At 42.5% G+C, this 23,404-nt stretch overlaps 1 protein-coding gene and 1 pseudogene across 2 annotated transcripts in view; both read right to left on the reverse strand.

Moving 5' to 3' along the window:
- LOC309326520 (angiogenin-2 pseudogene) overlaps positions 1-23,404 on the reverse strand; it is a 198,204-nt pseudogene that overhangs the window by 144,748 nt on the left and 30,052 nt on the right. The gene's annotated exons all lie outside the window — the stretch shown is intronic.
- Positions 858-5,041, reverse strand: LOC309326484 (uncharacterized protein). The gene is made up of 2 exons (XM_081835280.1): positions 4,936-5,041; positions 858-2,314 (listed from the first exon to the last, which is right to left on the reverse strand). Exon 2 carries the CDS (start codon positions 2,301-2,303, stop codon positions 1,272-1,274), a length of 1,032 nt encoding a protein of 343 aa, XP_081691406.1. The 5' UTR covers positions 2,304-2,314; positions 4,936-5,041; the 3' UTR covers positions 858-1,271.

Raw genomic sequence — 23,404 nt, forward strand, 5'->3', positions numbered from 1 at the left:
TCCTGAAGGAGCCTTACTCTCACATTTCTTAGCCAGGCCAGCAGCATGCTTAAAACACATGGCCCTCCAGATTTAAGTGTATACTAACTCCCTCAGCCAACATGGCCAATGGTTAGTGTTATTATTTATTTATACCCCGCCCATCTGACTGGGTTTCCCCAGCCACTCTGGGTGGCCCCCAACAGAATATTAAAAGGACAAAAAGCATCAAACATTAAAAATTTCCCTAAACAGGACTGCCTTCAGATGTCTTTGAAAAGTCAGATAGTTGTTTATTTCCTTGAAGGTGACCCGGAAACTGCAACTAATCCAGAATGTGGCAGCCAAACTGGTGTCTGGGAGCGGCTGCCAAGACTATATAACACTGGTCTTGAAAGACCTACATTGACTCTCAGTATGTTTCCAAGCACAAGTCAAAGTGTTGGTGCTAACCTTTAATGCCCTAAACAGCCTCGGCCCAGTATACCTGAAGGAGCATCTCAACCCCCATCGTTCAGCTCAGACACTGAGGTCCAGCGCCAAAGCCTACTGGCAGTTCCCTCACTGTGAGAAGCGAAGTTCCAGGGAATGAGGCATAGGGCCTTCGCGGTAATGGCACCCGCCCTGTGGAATGCCCTTCTATCAGATGTCAAGGAAATAAACAACTATCCGACCTTTAGAAGACATCTGAAGGCAGCACTGTTTAGGGAAGTTGTTAATTTTTGAAGTTTTATTCTATTTTTAATGTGCTGTTGAGAGCCACCCAGAGTGGCTGGGGTAACCCAGCCAGATGGGCAGGGTAGAAATAATAAACTAAACTATAAACTATATATGTTGTAAATCATTTTGTCACAAATGTGAAACACGCATTGCACATATTTTTAAACCATTGATTCTTCATTTTATTTGATTTGTACAACCACAGTGGAACAGGATTAGAAGTTCAGCAGGTACAAAGCAAAATGAAGGTTATAAATTTGGCAAAGGGATTTATGGAGACCAGGAAATAGTAGCTTATCTAGAAAGCATTCAGCTTGGGTCACCTGCATCGTGCACAAACTAGGACATGCATTTCTAGCTGTAGCCTAGTGAGATTAGTATGTCTATATGAGAGTATATAATATGTCTAGTAATCATTAATCTCACTTCGTGTTTAGCTTATGCATCTCTATATACTATTCATCTAACTCCCTCTTAACACATGAAAGCGCTATATTGTCTAAATATTAGCCCATAGTAATCAATCAAATTTTATAATAGAGAGGGTGTCTTTTGGCCTAACACTTTTCTTTTCACTTATTGGAAGGTGGCAAAGGAATATCTGTAGGTGGAGTAGAATCACCCGTAAATTTCATATCACGGCAGAACAAGACCGTTTCCTTGCCCAGACCCAGCTGGTATTGCCATATGTACATCTTCTCATTGGGCTGCACGGTTACACTAATAGCTTCTTCGATCTCAGTGGCTTCATTCCAGTTTTCCTGCTCTGTGTTGACCCTCTTCCCACCATACTCAGCAGTGAGAGAGAACTGATACTTGGCAATGGCTTCAGTGAGCGCACCTGACTGATATGAGGCAGTCATGGAAACATTCCAGTTGTGCTCCACACTGCTCATCTTCTGCTTGTTGTATCCCACTTTCTTGGTGATCTTCTTATTCCATACAATGGGAGTGCTAGAGTCGTTGGAAATGGTCTTGATAGGTTCCCATCTACCATAAGCTGAGCCATAGGTAACAGCCATTCCTCCAGGGAGCATATTCACAACATCACTATGGAAGGAAAATGTTTCAGCATTCAGATTTTCGTGGAAGTTGGTGCTTTTATAGTACTGGATGCCCCATTCATCAACAGGTTTTACAAAGTAATAGTATTTTCTGACGCCCCAGTAATAGAGACCATCCTTGCAAGCAGGGTGAAGTGTGTATTCAACTGCATCTTTGTCTTCATTCATATTAGTGACCATACGGTAAACACCTCTTTTCTGGAAAATGATATAGAAGTATCTAGAGGCTGAGAGGTAATGGTCCCCTCCGCGGCAGTTGGGATGGAGGCTGTATACTACAGCATCTAGGTCTTTATTCATGTTGCTGACACGGCGATAGTTGTCTCCTTTGATGATGTAGAATAGGCCGTCCTGATGGGCTAAGTAGTGATCTCCTCCCTGGCAGGAACTGTGCAGGCTAAACACTTCAAGGTCTTTGCCCCTGTGGAAATTGGTGGACCTCATGTAGCAGCCCAGGTCTGAGCGGACAATGTAGTAATATTCATCTACCCCACAGAAATCAACCCCTGGGGCTTTGTTCTTAGGGACTATCTCTGGCATGGTGCTTGATTCTAGGAAAAGAAAGCAATGTATTCAGTTAGATCAGAAGATTTCACAAATTGATCATTTCTTTACTCTATTTACTTATTTTATTATTTATGACAATGAAACAATTTAAAAAAATTGCTGACGTCTTGGAAAACAGTCTCAATGCTTTAACACAATATACCTGCCAGAGCCAAATATAATTCCAAAGGTAAGTGATTACTAATTAATTGTGAGGTGCTTTGAAAGACGAACCAAAAATCTTCTGCTTGTCAAGACATATTTTCTATCTATTTCTCTTTTCATTTGATAGGAGACCCACTCCCTTTCAAGGAATATAATATTGCATTTGACAGGCTGATCAGTTTTAAAAGCAGTTTGCCCAGTGACTTTAGGGTATGGCTGTTTGAGAAACGAAAGACCAAGATTTTGCTGAAAATCAATGCTCGTTTGAAGGCTCAGTGTGGCTTAAACACCTGTATCCATCACTGTTGTGTTTGCTCACAAAGAAAAGCTCTTTGCACCACTCCCGTGTTCAGAAAACCTGAGAGAGTGGGCATTCAGTACTCAAGCCCCATTAAATGTGGTCAAGCTTAAGGAGAGGCTAAGACAGTGGATTTTGAGCGGATATTTACTGAGATCTTTTGTGGGCACCATACGAGGTCACTCAGTGCTATGTTGGTGACTGCTGTTCTAATTAATTTCCTATCTCAGCTGTGATGGGAAGAAACTGCCTAATACCTCAGAATATCTTGGAAAGAGGAACAAAATTCAGATCTGGACCTGTTTTTTTCCTCATAGTGTGCATAAACCAACACCATCCATCCTTTCTCCCATTCAGCCTGGAAGGGGCAGATAAACTTACTTGCCTACTTTCAACCTCGGTAGTTAATGCAATAGTACTGTAGTGCCAGACTGTTGAGGTTCAGAGCTAGGAGAAGAGGACAGTACACATCTATTGTTGTTGGTGGGGGAGGGGAGAGATTTCCCAGTTCTTTATTCCCCCACGGATTTTCTAGTGGCATCTGATTTGTTCCCTCTAACACCAACGTTGTTCATGGTTCTTCAGGAGGTTAATACCAGATGATCATCCCTGCTTGGGATTGCCATGCTGTAAGATCTGTACTCCCTCCATGTGGACTGAAGGTTTAAATATGTGTATAAATCATATTTCTTAAAGCTAAAACAGTCCCTACCATGTCTTCAACTCTCCAAGGGAGCACAGCCCCTGGGTGAATATCTGGAACCCCCTGGGATCTTGCTCCTGCTCAGCAGGGAGAGTGTGTGCATGAATGTCATTTTCTTGGGTCTCTTTCTCACTCTGCACAATCCCCTCCCCCAAACTAGGGCTGGTGGTCTGATCAGCCACTAAACTCCACCTTCTGGGTGTTTTTGATTCAGGTATATAAAAAGAGGGTCATAATAGAAGATTGTGCATGGCATTCAAGAAGTGGCTATTTCTCTCTCCTACTTCTTCTGCCATAACTGTAGAGCTCAAGAGGTCCCATTAAAATAGCTTGAAAGTAGAGTCAGTGGACAGGCAAAAGAACATACTTTTTCATACAATGCAAAACTCCTATTTTATTTTATTTTATTTTATTTAAGTGTCATTTATTTCATCTCCCAATGCTGAAAATAGTTTCTTCTTTTTTTTAAAAAAAGCACCATCAGAATGCTTAGCACATTCTTAAACCCCGTTCCCCAAGAAACCAAAGCTGTAAAAGGAAACATAATCAAAAATCTTTTTGAACCATAAAATGCACCCTCCACACACCCAGCAAAAGCCTCACTGTTCAGATATATATAAGCATGGGGTACAGTAATTCGATCACATGATCCCACTAGGTGATTGACAACTTTTAACTCAAACACTGAATATTATACATTCAGATCCTCAGGAGTTACCACATTTATAAACTAACATTTGCACTTGGAGTAGGGAGTGAGGAGAGGGGGGAATTAACTCAGCTGTCAGACAATGTGAAAAACTCTTTTATGAAAGTCATGATCATAAAGCATTAAGATAGCCATGGTCTTCTGGTGACTTTATGCAGCCCTACTCATTGCTATTTGAGAACTTAGCAACACTCAGTTTGTATAGGATTGCATTCTGAAAGTGATCTGGAGGTCGGGATGGATGTTCATAATATAAGATAAACTTTATAGACTATTTACAGAATGAATGTGCAAGGAAGCTCAAGCTTCTCTGTTGCTGAATCCTTCCTCTACCCAGAGGCCCCTTCCAGTCATATCTGGTTCCTTTGAGCCAACCCACGGAAATGGAGAGTATTTCCCCAGATACCCACGCCCCGCTTCCAAACCCAAGATGTTGCAAATGAGTTCAGAATCTAGTAGAAATGAGAATTCTGCCTCTGGATCACATCATGATCTCATCCTGCAAGGTGTTTCAAGACATTTAGTGGAGAATGAGTAAAGAAGGGAATTCTGATTGCTGGAGGGACCAGAGATACCAATCCCTAAAGCCTTTGGAAAGCCCACATAACTTCTATATCACACAGAGAATATCATTGGCACTCAGTAATTATAAAGTTAGGCTACATGTCGACAAAGAAGCAACCCTTCCCTTGTGCCCCAAATTCTAAAGTAGTCTCTCTCTGCTCCTACCCAGTAACCCTCCAAGACTTACCGGTTTCCACGGTATTCACAGAGAAAGTTTGTAATAGGTGGCAGCTGCTTCTCTTTTTGGAGAATGTGGGAAATGTGTGAACAGTTGCTGTTTATATAGGATAGAAGAGGCCAAGGGTTAATGAGAAACTACACACTGCTCCACTTACATTGGAACCAAAGTACATGCTTTATTGATTTTTTTTTTTCAGATAATGAACAATGACAACAACCACAAGACAACCCTCCCAGCACCTCGTGCTGTGCTCCGAAGGCTTCGGGTTCCTTTTGGTGAAGCCGGGAGAGCAAGACTCTCCTGGCTTCAGCAGAAAGGGAGAGTTGCGCAGCGCCCCTTCAGACAAGTGGAAGGAGAAATGGAAGGGGCTCCATTTCTCCTGCCACTTCGCTGAAGGGGTGCTGAGCAGAGAGGGGGAGATTTTTTTCCCCTTGTTCTCGCCCACTAAAACAAGGTGCATCCTAAGGTCGGGTGCGTCCTATGCAGCGAAAAATACGGTAATTGAAAAACACCTTAAATATCAACCAAATGCAATTTAAAAATACATAAAAAGTAAAAGTGTTCATCTACTGACAATGCAATAAGGAAATCTATCCTTCCCCAACTGAAAGAGGAACACAAAGACAGAATAGAGCTGGTCCACCCATGAGGCAAGGTGAGGTGACTGCCTCAGGCGGCAGAATGTACTGAGGCAGCAGGGGTCAATCAGGAGGTTACTCAGCTGTGCAGAGAGAGATTCTGGTTGAGTATGCATTAATGCCATTTTTAGATTCAAGGTCTGTTGCTGGAATACATGGTCTGTTTTAGTAGACTGATTGCTGGATTTTTAAAAGGAATTTCATTTAACTTGTACTGTTATTGCTGAAATAAAAACCGGCCCCCCATTTAGGAAGCTAGACTAAAGGATTCCGCCCAAGGCCTGAAACCACCAAAGTTGTGATGTTTTACTAAAGGTAAGGCAAAACCTGCCAATGCAGGAAAATGCCTTTCCGGTCCTTCAACAGCGCCTGCATACCTGTAGAGAAGAGGTTAACCTGCAAAAGGAGGCTTAACTGAGGGAGGGCAGGGTGGGAGAAGTTCTGGAGCCAACTGACACTGCTTTGAAGGTAAGATTCATCTTCTGTTCTGTGGGCAGGGCGGTCCCTCCCCCTACCTGGCCGATCCTCTGGCAACGCCTCCCCAGGTGGGATTGGGCGATTGGCTGAAGTAGGCGGAGACCTCCAGGTATCCACCCTGGGGAGGGTGAAGCCAGCCCCTACTCCCGGGAGACGCACTGGGATGGGGGGGGGCTGTGCATGACCACGCAAAAGGTGCCCCCCCCCAGTTGATGTGGGGAGCGATCACTGTATTATCTAAGTGACAGAAACTGATTTGAACATTTTGCCATCTCTTCTGGAAACCTGAATATTTATCTACCTGAAGTGAACCAACTGATGTTTAGTAACTGAAGTTTAAGAAGAGTTGTGCCTAAAGTGTTATGTTTAAACCTGAGACATCTTATAGTTAAAGTAAATAAGTTAAATTCTACCTGAAAGAACTCGTTCCCGACACACTTTGTGTCATAAACTTCCTTTGTTTAATAAAACTTTTCTTGTTTGTTTGATCAACTCCTTCCTGAGACTCTAAATCATTAAGTTTTACCTCACACAAGTCCCCCACTAGATAATCTGAGGTAAATTGTAGAAATTCTTGTAACTGGTGTACCTTGAGGTGGTCACACTATATTTAATTGAGGGCTGGCCCAATGTGAGGTTGAGAAAGTGCTGTTGTGCTGTCGCTCACTGCTGCTGGTTGTTTTTCTTTACTGAGAGAGAGATGTTAAATTGTTGAGGTTTTAAATTTTGGAAGTTAAAGTGATGTTTAAATTGTGTATATAGTACATTTCATTGTTAAAGACAACCTGAGACCTATGATGTGGAAAGTGGGATATTATTTCAATAAATAACTAAATAGATAAATAAATAAATAAATAAATAAATAAATAAATAAATAAATAAATGGAATAGATAAAAATTGCATCCATTCAAAGAAACAGAAGTTGGAGAAAAATGTATTTGCCTGGCATTCAAAAGCTAATAACATCAGCGGTGGGCAAGCCTGATGATGGAGAGCACTACACAACCAGGGGCTACCACTGGCAAGGCCTCTTCTCTTGCTGCCCCCCTTGGCACCTCTGTTGGAGGGGGCACACAGACAAGGGCTTCAAGTGACCACTGCAGAGCTCAGGCAGGTCTTTATGGGAAGAGGAGGTCCTTGAGGTACTGAGATTCTGAACCACATGAGTCAAAACCAGCATTTGAATTAGGGCTAGTAATCAAATGGCAACCAGAGTAAAGAGAAATGTTCCTTCTTGTGCCTCTAGGACAGGGAGGGGGCGGGGCTAAAAGAGCTATTGCTTTTAACAATAAGGGCACATTCACCTTAGGCAGCCTCCCAGAACCAGCATGTCATTGGTGAGGGACCCAAAGTGGCTGTGGTCACCTCACACTCTCATGCCTGTGAACACAGGACACATGCATAAATCTCTCTGACCACCTGAACACTGTGTCTGATCTTTAGACTGGTTTTGCTGCTGCTGAATTCGGGGGATCTTGGGTTGGGAAGGGGACATAAAAAGTTGCTGAGGAGGGGTTGGATCAGGCTCCTGGACCCTCTCCTGTCCTAGGCCAACCCTCAAATCTTCTGGAAAAGGAAGAATGTATTTGTGTCTTCTGCAAAATATATGTTGAAAATCATTTTGTACACAAGTGTAAAAAGTGCATGGAACACATTTTTAAACCATTGATTCTTCATTTTATTTGATTTGTATAACAACAGTGGGACAGGTTGCAGAGTTCAGCAAATACAAAGCAAAATGAAGGAACAAATTTAGCAAAGGGATTTATAGCTTATAAATAGTAGCTCATCCGGAAGTCATTCAGCCTGGGTCACCTGCATTGTGCACAAACTAGGACGGGGGTAGGCAAACTAAGGCCAGGCGGCCGAATCTGGCCCAATCGCCTTCTCAATCCGGCCAATGGACGGTCTGGGAATCAGCGTGTTTTTACAAGGATAGAATGTGTCCTTTTATTTAAAATGCATCTCTGGGTTATTTCTGGGGCATAAGAATTCGTTCACCCCCCCCCAATGTAGCCCTGCCCACCACATGGTCTGAGGGATGGTGGACCACCCCATGGCTGAAAAAGGTTGCTGACCCCTGAACTGGGATATGCTTTTCTAGCTGTAGCCTAAGGAGTTTTGCAGAAACTTGGACAAGTATATCTATGTAGCCTATCAAGATGTATATGTCTATATGAGAGTATATAATATGTCTAATAATCATTAATCTCACTTGGTCTTTAGCTTTTGCATCTCTATATACCACTCAGCGACATAGCTGTCAACGTTTCCCTTTTCTTGCGAGGAATCCTATTCGGAATAAGGGAAAGGTTGACAGCTATGCTCAGCGAATTCCCCCTTAGCTCAGGAGAGCTCTATATTTTCTAAATATAGTAATCAATAGTAATCAATCATATTTTATAATAGAGAGGGTGCCTTTTGGCCTAACACTTTTCTTTTCACTTATTGGAAGGTGGCAAAGGAATATCTGTAGGTGGAGTAGAATCACTCGTAAATTTCATATCACGGCAGAACAAAACCGCTTCCTTGCCCAAACCCAGCTGGTATTGCCATATGTACATCTTCTGATTGGGCTGCACGGTTACACTAATAGCTTCTTCGATCTCAGTGGCTTCATTCCAGTCTTCCTGCTCTGTGTTGACCCTCTTCCCACCATACTCAGCAGTGAGAGAGAACTGATACTTGGCAATGGCTTCAGTGAGCGCACCTGACTGATATGAGGCAGTCATGGAAACCTTCCAGTTGTGCTCCACACTGCTCATCTTCTGCTTGTTGTATCCCACTTTCTTGGTGATCTTCTTATTCCATACAATGGGAGTGCTGGACTCATTGGAGATGGTCTTGATAGGTTCCCATCTACCATAAGCTGAGCCATGGGTAATAGCCATTCCTCCAGGGAGCATGTTCACAGCATCACTATGGAAGGAGTATGTTTCAGCATCCACATTTTCGTGGAAGTTGGTGCATCTATAGTACTGGACCCCCCATTCATCATGGGGCTTTACAAAGTAATAGTAATTCTTGATGCCCCAGTAATAGAGACCATCCTTGCAAGCTGGGTGAAGTGTGTATTCAACTGCATCTGTATCTTCATGCATATTACTGATCCGACGGTAAACCCCTCTTTTATGGAAAATGATATAGAAGGATCCAAAGGCTGAGAGGTAATGGTCCCCTCCGCGGCAGTTGGGATGGAGGCTGTATACTACAGCACCTAAGTCTTTATTCATGTTGCTGACACGGCGATAGTTGTCTCCTTTGATGATGTAGAATAGGCCGTCCTGATGGGCTAAGTAGTGATCTCCTCCCTGGCAGGAACTGTGCAGGCTAAACACTTCAAGGTCTTTGCCCTCATGGAAATTGGTGGACCTCATGTAGCAGCCCAGGTCTGAGCGGACAATGTAGTAATATTCATCCACCCCACAGAAATCAACCCCTGGGGCTTTGTTCTTAGGGACTATCTCTGGCATGGTGCTTGATTCTAGGAAAAGAAAGCAATGTATTCAGTTAGATCAGAAGATTTCACAAATTGATCATTTATTTACTCTATTTACTTATTTTATTATTTATGAAAATGAAATAATTAGCAGAATTTGCTGACGTCTTGGAAAACTGTCTCAATGCTTTAACACAATATACCTTCCAGTGCCAAATATAATTCCAAAGGTAAATGATTACTAATTAATTGTGAGGTGCTTTAAAGACGAAGCAAACACCTTCTCCTTGTCAAGACATATTTATCTATCTATTTCTCTCTCCATTTGATAGGAGACCCACCCACCCCTTCTAAGGAATATAAATTGCGTTTGACAGGCTGGCCAGTTTTAAAAGTAGTTTGCCTTGTGATTTTAGGGAATGGCTGTTTAGGAAATGAAAGATCCAGATTTTGCTGGAAATCAATGCTTTTTTGAAGGCTCAGTGTGGCTAAAACACAAACATCCATCACTGCTGTTCTTGTTCACAAAGAGAAGCTCTTTGCAACTCTCCCTTGTTCAGAACATATTAAAGAGTGGGCCTTCAATACTGAAGCCCCATTAAAAGGAGAGGCTGAGCCAGTGCATTTTGTTTTTTGTTTTGTTTTGTTTAATAATATTTTATTAATTTTACAATACAAAATTATAAGAACATAACACACATTTTTTTCACATACATTCTTTTTTGGACTTCCCTCAGCTCTTCTGACAATCCTCCATTTTGATTCTTTTTTACACATTTCCTAATTTTATATTGTCTTATAATGATAACCTTCCTCCTTCCTACTCCCCTTTTTACAATATTTTTAATATTAATTCTTCACAGAGCCTCTTGCAAACCAACAAACGTTATTTCTTCATCGCATCTACTTTTCAAATAATCTACAAATTTACTCCAGTCCTCGGTGAACCTATGGTTCTGTCGGTTTCGGATCTTTCCTGTTAATTTGTCGAGTTCTGCATAGTCCATTAATTTCATTCTCCATTCTTCCATCATTGGTATCTCTTCTTGTTTCCATTTTTGGGCCAATAATGTCCTTGCAGCTGTTACCGCATATAAAAAAAGCTTACGTTCTTTTCTATTTATTTCACTTCCAACCATGCCTAACAGAAATGCCTCTGGTTTCTTTACAAATGTATATTTCAACTTTTTTTTCAATTCATTATATATGATTTCCCAGAAGCATTTCACCTTTTTACACTCCCACCACATATGATAAAATGTTCCCTCTTTTTCTTTACATTTCCAACATTTGTTACACACTTTGTACAGAGCCAGTGGATTTTGAGGGGATATTTACTGAGGCCTTTTGTGGGCACCATCCGAGGGCAGCCAGGCACTCATGAGTGCCATGCTGGTAACTGCTGTTCTAATTAATTCCTATCTCAGCTGTCCTGGGAAGAGACTGCCTAATAGCTCAGAATATCTTGGAAAGAGGAGCAAAATTCAGATCTGAAGCTGCTTATCTCATTGTGTGCATAAACTGACACCACCCTTTCACCATACAGCACTGGAAGGGGCAGATAAACTTGTGCATGAACCGACCACCCGTTCTCCCATACAGCACTGGAAGGGACAGATAAACTTACTTGCCTACCCTCAACCTCAGTACAGCAACTACAGCAATAGTACTATAGTGCCAGACTGTTGAGCTTCAGAGCTAGGAGAGGATGGAAGGACACATCTATGGGGGCTGTGGGGGAAGAGAAGAGATTTCCCAATTCTTTATTCCCCCTCGTATTTTCTTGTGGCGTCTGATTTGTTCCTTCTAACAGCAACGTGTCCAGGAGGTGCAGATTGTTAAGACTAGCTGAGCATCCCTGCTTGGGATTGCCATGCTGTAAGATCTGCACCCCCTCCATGCAGACTGAAGGTTTAAATATGTGTATAAATCCTATTTCTTAAAGCTACAACAGTCTCTACCATGTCTTCAATTCTCCAAAGGAGCACTGGGTGAGTCCCTGGAACACCTTGGGATCTTGCTACAGCTCGGCAGAGGAAAGTGTTCTTGAATATGCATGAATGTCATTTTTAAATTCAAACGCAGCTGCTGGAATACGTAGTTTATTTTAGTAGAATGGTTGTTGTATTATTAAAAGGAACTTCATTTAACTTGTACTGTTATTGCTTAAATAAAAACCTTAGAGTGAGGAATAGATCCTGTGTTGTTGGGTCTCTTCCTCACTCTGCACAAGAAGGGCTGGTAGTCTGATCAGCCACTAACCTCCACCATTTGGGTGTTTTTGATTCAGGAATATAAAAAGAGGGGCATAATAGAAGTTTATAAGATATTGCGTGACACTAAAGAAGTGGCTATTCCACTCTCCCTCTTCTCGTGCCATAACTCTAGAGCTCAAGAGGTCCTATTAAAATAGCCTGACAGCAGAGTCAGTGATAGGCAAAAGAAGATACATTTCCACACAATGAAAAACTCCCTTATGAAATAAATTTTCACAAAGCATTGAGATAGCCATTGTCTCCTGGTGACTATATGTAGCCGTACACCTTGCTATTCAAGAAACACTCAGTTTGTATAGGATTGCATTCTGAAAGAGATCTGGAGGTCGGGATGGATGTATCTAATATAAGTTATACTTTATAAACTATTTACAAAAGAAATGTTCCAGGGAGCTCTGGCTTCTCTGTTGCTGAATCCTTCCCCTACCCAGAGGCCCCTTCCAGTCCCATCTACGTTCTCAAAGACACCCATGGGCCCCTTCCAAACCCAAGATGTTGAATATGAGTTCAGAATCTGGTGGGAATGGGGATCCTGCCTCTGGATCACATCATGATCTCATCCTGGCAGGTGTTTCATTACCTTTAGAGGAGACTGAGTAAATGAAGGAAGTTCTGGTTGCTGGAGGGACCAGAGATACCAATCCCTAAAGCCTTTGGGAAGCCAGTGGCAAAGGAAGGGGAACAGGCACCCAGGGCATGGAGCGGGGCAAACTGCCCGTCGGCACATACGCACGTGCCGCTACGTACCACGTGTGCGCTGCTATGTACCATGCATGAGTGTGCACCGTATGTGCAGCAGAGTCAGTGGAATCCTTCGCTCGCGGCTGCAGCGGTGGTGGAGGGTTAGGGTACACTGTATGGCGCTTGAGCGGCACTGCACATGCACCACTGGTCGGTTTGCCGACGGTACTGCTCGAGTGCTGTACTGATGGTGGAGGAGAGTGCAGCCACAAGCAGAGGATCCTCCACACGTGTCTGCGGCAGCACAATGATGGTGCGCGCCCGGGGTGGCAGGGCAATCTCCCTGAGGTGTGCCTTCTTGTCACACCTCCTCAGAGATGGCACCCGGGGGCCCCGCCCCCTTCCTCCGCCACTGGGGAAGGCTCCATGTCACTTCAATATCACACAGGGAATTTCATTGGCACTCAATAATTATAAAGTAGTAGTTAGGCTACAGGTCCACAAAGAAGCACCACCTGAAACCCCCTGGGATTTTGCTTCAGCTGTGCAGAGAGAGATTCTGCTTGAATATGCATTAATGTCATTTTTAATGTCAACCTCTCGTTGGCGCATGCACACGTGCTGCTACGTACCACGTGTGCGCTGCTATGTACCATGCATGGCAGCGGGATCCTCTGCTTGCAGCTGCAGCGGAGTCAGTGGGATCCTTCACTCATGGCTGCAGCGGTGGTGGAGGGTTAGGGTACACTGTATGGCGCTTGAGCAGTGCTGCGCATGCGCCACTGGTCGGTTTGCCGATGGCACCGCTTGAGCGGAGGAGAGTGCAGCCGTGAGCACAGGATCCTCCGCATGCGTCTGTGGCAGCACGATGGCGGTGCGTGCCTGGGGGTGGCAGAGACCCCTGAGGTGTGCCTTCTTGTCACACCTCCTCAGAGATGGCACCCGGGGGGCCTGCCCCCCTTCCTCTGCCACTGGGGAAGGCTCCATGTCACTTCAATATCACACAGGGTATTTCATTGGCACTCAATAATTATAAACAAGTAGTTAGACTACAGGTCCACAAAGAAGCAGCCCCTGGAACCCCCTGGGATTTTTCTTCAGCTGTGCAGAGAGAGATTCTCCTTGAATATGCATTAATGCCATTTTTAGATTCAAGATTTTTTGCTGTTTTAGTAGACTGGTTGTTTGATTATTAAAAGGAACTTCATTTAACTTGTACTGTTATTGCTGAAATAAAAATCTTAGAGTTTATGATTATATCCTTTATAATTATAAAGAGGTAGTTAGACTACAGGTCCCCCAAAATACTCCCTCCCTTATGCCCCAAATTCTAAAGTAGTTTCTCTTCGCTCCTTCCCAGTAACCCTCCAAGACTTACCGGTATTTGTGGTATTCAGACAGAAAGTTTTGTAGTAGGTGGCAGCTGCTTCTCTTGGTGGAGAATGAAGGAAATGTGTGAACACTTGCTGCTTAAATAGGATAGAAGAGGCTATGGGTTAATGAGAAACTATGCACCGCTCCTCCTACATTGGAACTATAAAAAAAAAAAAAAATTTCAGATGATAAGCAGAGACACAACCACAAGAAAACCCTCCCACTCCCCTTCTCAGAGTGCAGAGTCTTCCAGGAACAAAAATATAGCATCAGCGGAACTTAGAATATCTACCATTTTCCAATGTTGTGGTCAAACAAATGAATCGTTCCATAATAGTCCATGTGATCCTGGTGGACAGAAAGCATGTTCAGTGGATTGTGCATATTCCATAAAATCAAACCATTTCATAAGAAATGAATATCCCTTCCCCCTCGGTATGATGTTCTCCTTGTACTGCAGTTAGTTTTTCCATAAGGCTTAAATCCCAGGTCTGTAAAATCCATGCTTCAAAGAGATCCAAATTAAATGCTCTTCTTCTCCCAAACCTTTGGCTAGTTAAACAATCTATAGCCTTTTAAAATGGGGTGGGTATTGTTTTGCTTGTTAGTATGTCATGTATTGTGGGACGCGGGTGGCACTGTGGGTAAAACCTCAGCGCCTAGGGCTTGCCGATCGCATGGTCGGCGGTTCGAATCCCCACGGCGGGGTGAGCTCCCGTCTTTCGGTCCCAGCTCCTGCCCACCTAGCAGTTCGAAAGCACCCCTAAGTGCAAGTAGATAAATAGGTACCACTTTATAGCGGGAAGGTAAACGGCATTTCCGTGTGCTGCGCTGGTGCTGGCGCGCCAGAGCAGCTTCGTCACACTGGCCACGTGACCTGGAAGTGTCTCTGGACAGCACTGGCCCTCGGCCTCTTAAGTGAGATAGGCACACAACCCTAGAGTCAGACACGACTGGCCCGTACGGGCAGGGGTACCTTTACCTTTACCTTATGTCATGTCAAAACAAAAAAAATTCCTTCCAGTAGCACCTTAAAGACCAACTAAGTTAGTTCTTGGTATGAGCTTTCGTGTGCATGCACACTTCTTCAGATACACTGAAACAGAAGTCACCAGACCCTTCTATATAGTGAGAAGGTGGGGAGGGGTATTACTCAGAAGGGTGGTGGGAATGGGTGATTGGCAGATAGCTGAGATGAGCCTGTTGACGACTCTTAATGACTGCAATAGGTCTAACAGGAAAAAGCAAGGGGTGAGAAGGTGAAAAATGGCTTTGTCGTGTATAATGAGATAAGAATCCAATGTCTTTTTTCAGACCAGGTCTCTCCATGGTTTTAAGTTTGGTAATAAGTTGCAATTCAGCAGCTTCTCTTTCCAGTCTATTTCTGAAATTCCTTTGTAGTAAAACAGCTACTTTGAGATCTTGTATAGAATGTCCTGGGAGATTGAAGTGTTCTCCTACTGGTGACTTCTGTTTCAGTGTATTTGAAGAAGTGTGCATGCACACGAAAGCTCATACCAAGAACTAACTTAGTTGGTCTTTAAGGTGCTACTGGAAGGAATTTTTTTTGTTTTGACTATGGCAGACCAACACGGCTACCTATCTGTAACTTATGTCATGTATTCTTATGTTTTTATAAGGTGAACTGTCCTGTGATCTGAGGATGAAGGGTGATATAGAGTTTTAATAAATAATAACAATACCTGAATGCATTTTTACACATGTATGCTGTGGCCATATTGGGAATACGTAGTTCTCAACCCCTCATCTCACAAAGAGGATATTGGGAGACATAATGAAGTAATTTTGCAATTAATTGTATAACATTTGAATGGGTGTATGTACCAGTGATTTACAACTTTCAATGAATTTCATTAAGTGAATCCTGGGTAAACACAGGAACCACCGGAGTCTCTCCCCATTTTGGGATTGGGATGTGCAGAACATAGTTTTGATCTAAACTTCCATTGTCCAGGAAGATCCCCAATTCCGCTTTCTCCCCACAACACCTCTGTAAGTTAGGTTTCTCTGAGGCGCAAAGGAAAACCTGCCTCCTAAGGCTAATAAGCGGTAGTGTCTGTATGTTGATTTTAAATTACTTCATTATTATATAAGTACAAATCCTGATGCGCTTTCTAATTTTGCATCTCATGTTCTTTGGCCCCAGGAGGTAGTAATTGAAAAACGCCATAAATCTCAACCGGATGCAACAAAGCCAAACATAAAAATTTTAAGTGTTCGTCTACACACAATGCAATAAGGAAATCTATCCTTCCCCAACTGAAAGTGTTCACAAAGACAGAACAGAGTTGGTCCACTCACGAGGCGAGGTGAGGCGACTGCCTTAGGCGGCAGGATGCACTGAGGCAGCAGCTGTCAACATTTCTTCCCTTCTAGTACCCTTGTCCCTGATGCAAGTCTTCCTTCACCCATTCTTACCTGGTGGAAATGGGGGAGCTATTTTGGGGGGCATCTTACATGCCAAAATGTCTCAGGCCCTGAAACCACCAAGAACACTCCAAACACATGGCATCACTGTTAAAAGACCTCCACTGACTTTGCATCAGCTATGGGCTTGGTTCAGAGTTATTGTACTCAAGGTTCTTGTACTCGTGTACAAATCCCTGAATACTTTACATCCAGGATACCTCAGAAATAGCCTGAGGTATCCCTGAGATCAGTGGAGGAAGCATGGTTAATGCTTCTCTATGGACTACAAACATGTCTCGTGTCAACAAGGAATTGTGCCTTCAGTGTTGTGGGCCCAACTCTATGGAACATCCTGCCACAAGAAGTTAGGCAGACACTCTCCCTACTGACTTTCAGAGGTGTCGTCAAAGCTGTTTTATTTCAGAGGGCCTTTGCTTCCTGAATGCTTCTCAGAAGGTTAAAATGGTCACTGCTGCTGGTTGTTTTTCTTTTCTGAGAGAGAGATTTAAAATTCTTGAGGTTTTAAATTTTGGAAGTTTAAGTGATGTTTTAAATTGTGTATATTGTACATTTTATTGTTAAAGACAACCTGAGACCTGGGAGGAGGAAAGTGGGATATTATTTCAATCAATCAATCAATCAATCAATCAATCAATCAATCAATGGAAGGAATAGATAAAAATTGCATCCATACAAAGAATCTGAAGCCTGGAGAAAAAATGTATTTGCCTGGCATTCAAAAGCTAATAACATCAGCGGTGGGCAAGCCTGATGAGGGAGAGCACTACACAACCAGGGGCTACCACTGGCAAGGCCTCTTCTCTTGCTGCCCCCCTCGGCACCTCTGTTGGAAGGGGTACACAGACAAGGGCTTCAAGTGATCACTGCAGAGCTCAGGCAGGTTGATATAAGACGTCCTTGAGGTACTGAGATTTTGAACCACATGAGTCAAAACCAGCATTTGAATTAGGGCTAGTAATCAAATGGCAACCAGAGTAAAGAGAAATGTTCCTTCTTGTGCCTCTAGGACAGTGAGGGGGCAGGGCTAAAAGAGCTATTGCTTTTTAGCTATAAGGGCACATTCACCCTTAGGAAGCTCTCCAGGACCAGCATGCCATTGGTGAGTGACCCAAAGTGGCTGTGGTCACCTCACACTCTCATGCCTGTGAACACAGGGCACATGCATAAATCTCTCTGACCACCTGAACAATGTGTCTGATCTTTAGATTTGTTCTATGTCACCAAATGAGTGGGATCTTTGTTTGGGAAGGGGACATACAAAGTTGCTTGTGGGGCTGGATCAGGCCCTGGACCCATACTGTCCTGGGCCAGCCCTCACATATGGAGCTAGCTAAAATTATGATGTAAAAAAGTGATTGTTTCTGACTGTACACCAGCATGAAATTGTACACAGAGCTCTCCACTTCCTCCATACCCTTCAGACAAATCTTCTGGAAAGGGAATTATGGGGACCAAGAAATGGTAGCATATCTAGAAGGCATCCAGCCACAAACTTTGATATGCTTCTCTAGCTGTAGCCTAAGGAAATTTGCATAAACTTGGACAGATATCTCTATGTAGCCTAGCAAGATGAGTATGTATATATAAAAGTATATAATATGTGTAGTAATCATTAATCTCACTTGGTGCTTTTTTTAGGCTTCTCTAAATACCTCTCAGCTAATTCCCCCTTAGCTCATGAGAGCTCTATATTTTCTAAACTTGAGCCCACAGTAATCACCCAAATTTAATAAAAGATCCCTAAACCCACTTTCTTGGTGATCTTCTTATTCTATGCAATGGGAGTGCTGGAGTCATTGGAGATGGTCTTGATAGCTTCCCACTTACCATAAGCTGGGCCTCGGCTAATAGCCATTACTCCAGTGAGCATGTTCACAACAGCACTATGGAAAGAAAGTGTTTCAGCATCCATATTTTGGCAGAAGTCAGTGCATCTATAGTACTGGATGCTCCACTCATTAATGGGTTTTACAAAGTACAGTGGTACCTCGGGTTACAGATGCTTCAGGTTACATACGCTTCAGGTTACAGACTCCGCTAACCCAGAAATAGTACCTCGGGTTAAGAACTTTGCTTCAGGATGAGAACAGAAATCATGCGGCGGCAGCGGGAGGCCCCATTAGCTAAAGTGGTACCTCAGGTAAAGAACAGTTTCAGGTTAAGAACAGACCTCCAGAACGAATTAAGTTCTTAACCCAAGGTACCACTGTAATAGTAATCCTTGATGCCTCAGTAATAGAGACCATCCTTGCAAACTGGCTGAAGTTTAATTCAGTTGCATCTTCATCAGTATTGATATTCTTGTTCCGATGGTAAACACCTTTTTCCGGAAAATGATATAGGTATACTGGACCAAGGCAACTTCCTGGGTGGGGGGAAGCATCATTGCTGGCCACCTTTGCATTGGTGTGCTGTTCAAATATTAAAATATGCCTTATTATATTTGGTGTGTGAGACATGATAGTACCTTTGAGCTCATTGCTATTAATAGCACTAGCAGCAATACATGCTTTCTAAGGGGTCAGCAAACCCTTCTAGTTACACTCCCTCAATGACAGCACTCACAAATAAAAACATTTTTTGGGCCAGCCTGAATAATACTGGTCAAAGTTTAACTAAGACTTGTCAAGGCTGGTTCACACACATGGATGATTTGAACACTATGGATGCTTTAGTTGAGATTCCTGCATTGCAGGGGCTTGGACTAGATGACTACTGGGGTCCTTCCCAACTCTACAATTCTTTGATTCTATGTGATGTCTTGTGTGTCTGAATGGGATCACTGTGAATAAACCACCAGAGAACTCTCGTCCCACTTCAAAGGTAGTGCTTTAGAATTAGTGACTCCTTTAGAACACTTGCACCCCACTTCAAAGTCCCAAGCCACTCTCAAAATAAGTTACAAAAAACCTACACTCAAATCTGGTACCAGAAACAGAACTGACATTTTTTCTTCATATTGCCATGATTATTCTGGTGTTGATCTTTGATCTCCGCCATTCCTTTAGCGCATAGCACCTGCACTGGGGAGTCCCTGTAATGATGGGTGCTAGTCTGGCCTTTTTAGATGGTTTATATTTGTGGAGCATGGCATTAGTACAGATGACACAACTTTAGTATAAAACATACCCCTCAAATTGGATCATGGAGGAGATTGCAAGCCTTGTTGCTTTAATCCCAACAGGAATACGATATAGTCTCCTGAGGAAACACCCCCACACACACACACACACACTGCCGAGGCTGCATTTTACAAAATGAAGAAAGAAAATCTAGTCACAGGCCAGATCTATTACATCCATCATTTTGTATATGCCGGTTCTTGTGAAAAATGTTTTGCTATGAAGAAATCCGTTAAAGATTGGCCTTATTCTCTCTGAACAGAACAAGCTCTTCTGATTTCCTGCTTTTACTCGTAAATAGCTTGTAAACCATGGGTAGGCAAACTAAGGCCCGGGTGCCGGATCTGGCCCAATCGCTTTCTAAATCCGGCCTGCGGACAGTCTGGGAATCAGCATGTTTTTACATGAGTAGAATGTGTCCTTTTATTTAAAATCTCTGGGTTATTTGTGGGGCCTGCCTGGTGTTTTTACATGAGTAGAATGTGTCCTTTTATTTAAAATGTATCTCTGGGTTATTTGGGGGCACAGGAATTCGTTCATCCCCCCCCAAAAAATATAGTCCAGCCCCCCACAAGGTCTGAGAGACAGTGGACCAGCCCCCTGCTGAAAAAGTTTGCTGACCCCTGTTGTAAACTGTTCATAGACAGAATGTAGGTTGAGATAAAGGACCCCTGACAGTTAAGTCCAGTCGTGAACGACTCTGGGGTTGCAGCGCTTATCTCGCTTTACTGACCGAGGGGGCTGGCGTTTGTCCACAGACAGTTTTTGCGGGTCATGTGGCCAGCATGACTAAGCTGCTTCTGGCGAAACCAGAGCAGCGCATGGAAACACCATTTACCTTCCCGCCAGAGTGTTATCTATTATCTACTTGCACTTTGACATGCTTTCGAACTGCTAGGTTGGCAGGAGCTGGGACCGAGCATCAGGACTGACCTTTCAATTGGCAAGCCCTAGGCTCAGTGGTGTAGACCACAGCACCACCTGCGTCCCTAACTACTTACTGAGAACTACTTACTAAGTAACTACTTACTGAGCAGATAATGCAGAGGATTGTGGCTTCTCCATAAATTTCTGCATTTTGAAGTTTGCTAGGGTAATGGATATGAATTCACCGATGATCATGTCTGCTGGAGGACCATATGAATTGGTTTGAATTGTTTTTTCCAATCTGCAATAGCTCAAAATCTTGCTAGAAGAATAATGCATCAGCAACAGCAGGAAAAGCAGGTGGCGTGCTAACCATTCTTGGACTGAACTGGAAGCCATCATGTTTACCTATAGTCACTAACAACATTTCAGTCTTGGCTGAAGTTATAAGGAAACTTGGATAGATGGAGGCATGTACCTGCCTCAAATCTACCTCCCTAACTGGATTCATGTAAGTTGATAGGACAGGCACCTATATAGACAACAACACAGGACCATCACATTTGGAAAGGGCTGTTTCTGTGGCTTATATTGTGCCTGGCATCTGATTTGCCATGGGACATTTTTTTTTTTTTTTAATAATATTTTTATTAAGTTTATGAAATACAGAAAAAAGAAATAAAGACATAGATAGAAAAATACAGTAGAGAAATTACAAATTTCCATAATCCGTTTTTCCAACACATCTATTGGACTTCCCCACATCCTCCAAACCCTGCATTCTCTGTAATACAAAATATCAGCAATTTGTTAACTTATTTCCAAGCTTATTGTATCTTTCATTTTATCATGTTGCCTAATTTCAAAACTATTGTAACCCAAATCTTATATGTTTTAACTTAAACATAATAAAGTTATTTCATTATTCCACCTTTGACTTCTTGTACCTTAATTTCCATTTCATTAATTTACCAATGCTGAAGCAAGAATTTCTAAAAAGAGCATTTTTTAACATTCATACAACTTGTAATGTTTTTTCAAATAGTCTTTAAATTTTTCCCAGTCCTCCTCGATTGTTTCTTCTCCCAAGTCTCGGATTCTGCCAGTCATTTCAGCCAGTTCCATATAGTCCATCAACTGCGTCTGCCATTCCTCCAGCGTGGGTAAATCTTGTGTCTTCCAATGCTTAGCAATCAGGATCCTTGCTGCTGTGGTAGCATACATAAAAAAAGTTCTATCTTTCTTAAGTACTCTCTGGTCCACAATGCCCAGAAGAAAGGCCTCCGGTTTCTTAGGTAAGGTATGTCTAAGTACCTTTTTTAGTTCATTATGAATCATCTCCCAAAAGGCCTTCACTTTCGGGCAAGTCCACCAGAGGTGAAAGAATGTCCCTTCCGCCTCTTTACATTTCCAACATTTGTTATCAGACAGGTGATATATCTTAGCAAGTTTGACTGGGGTCATGTACCACCGGTATATCATTTTCATAATATTTTCCTTCAAGGCACTACATGCCGTAAATTTCATTCCGGTGTTCCATAACCTTTCCCAGTCTTTAAACATAATGTTGTGCCCCAAGTCCTGTGCCCATTTTATCATGGAGGATTTGACTGTCTCGTCCTGTGTATTCCATTTAAGCAGCAAATTATACATTCTCGAAAGTAATTTATTTTTTGGCTCTAAAAGTTCTGTCTCTAGTTTCGATTTTTCCACCTGGAATCCAACCTTTTTATCCACTTTAAAAACCTCCTGGATTTGAGCATAATGCAACCAATCTCGCACCTTGTTTTTCAATTTTTCCAAGCTCAGCAGCCTCCAATTGTCTCCAATTTTTTCAATTATTTCCCAATATTTAGGCCAGTAGGCTTCCATGTTAAGTCTCTTACGTGCCTTGGCCTCCACCGGTGAGAGCCATCTCGGAGTCTTACTCTCCAATAAGTCCTTATATTTTGTCCAGACCATCAAAATTGCTCTTCTGACAATATGGTTTTTAAACAATTTGTGAACTTTAACCTTGTCATACCACAAATATGCATGCCACCCAAAAGCATTATCAAACCCTTCCAGATCTAGGACATCAGTGTTTTCCAATAAAATCCAATCTTTCAACCAGCAGAAGGCTGCAGATTCATAATATAACCTCAAGTCTGGCAGGGCAAATCCCCCTCTTTCTTTCGCATCAGTTAGTATTTTAAACTTTATTCGGGGCTTTTTGCCCTGCCAAACAAACTTGGAAATATCCTTCTGCCACTTTCCAAAACATTCCACTTTGTCCACGATCTGTAGGGCCTGAAACAGAAATAACATTTTCGGCAATACATTCATCTTTATAGCTGCTATCCGGCCCAACAAGGAAAGTTTCAATCTTGACCATATTTCCAAGTCTCTTTTGATTTCTGACCAACATTTCTCATAATTATCTTTAAACAAATTCAAATTTTTGGAGGTCAAATACACCCCTAGATATTTTACTTTTTTAACCACATTTAATTCTGTTTCTTTCAGGAACTCATCTGTTTCTGTAGTTGTCAAATTTTTTGCTAGAACCTTAGTTTTTTGCTTGTTCAGCTTAAATCCCGCCACCCGACCAAAATCAGAAATTAATTCTAACACTCTTTTAGTGCTAGAGACTGGCTCCTGTAATGTTAATACCAAGTCATCTGCAAAAGCTTTCAGTTTATATTGTTTCACTCCGACCTCAATTCCTTGTACAGACCGGTCCTTTCTAATCATGTTCAATAGCACCTCCAGGACTGAAATGAACAATAGGGGGGATAGGGGGCACCCCTGTCGTGTCCCTTTTTCTATTTTGAACTCCTCTGTCACCACATTGTTAACAATCAATTTAGCTTTTTGCTCTGAGTAAATTGCTTCTATTCCATTTTCAAACCCCCGCCCGACTCCCATCCCTTCCAAATTTTTCTTCATAAACATCCAAGAAATGTTGTCAAAGGCTTTCTCCGCATCAATAAAGATTAAAACCGCTCTAGTATTAAGATTTGTTTGTAGAAGTTCCAAAATGTCAATGATGTTTCTTGTATTATCAAACAAATGCCTACCGGGGAGAAAGCCAGCCTGGTCCTTATGGATCACTTCATTAAGTACTTTTTTAAACCCACTTGCTAAAATATCCGCAAAAATTTTGTAAT

This window comes from Podarcis erhardii (assembly GCF_964252035.2).
Source record: "Podarcis erhardii genome assembly, chromosome: 13".
In the NCBI taxonomy this organism is placed as follows: domain Eukaryota; kingdom Metazoa; phylum Chordata; class Lepidosauria; order Squamata; family Lacertidae; genus Podarcis; species Podarcis erhardii.

What these genes read in the sequence shown, in the direction of transcription:
- LOC309326484 (XM_081835280.1), bottom strand. Translation starts at nt 2,303, where the DNA reads ATGCCAGAGATAGTCCCTAAGAACAAAGCCCCAGGGGTTGATTTCTGT.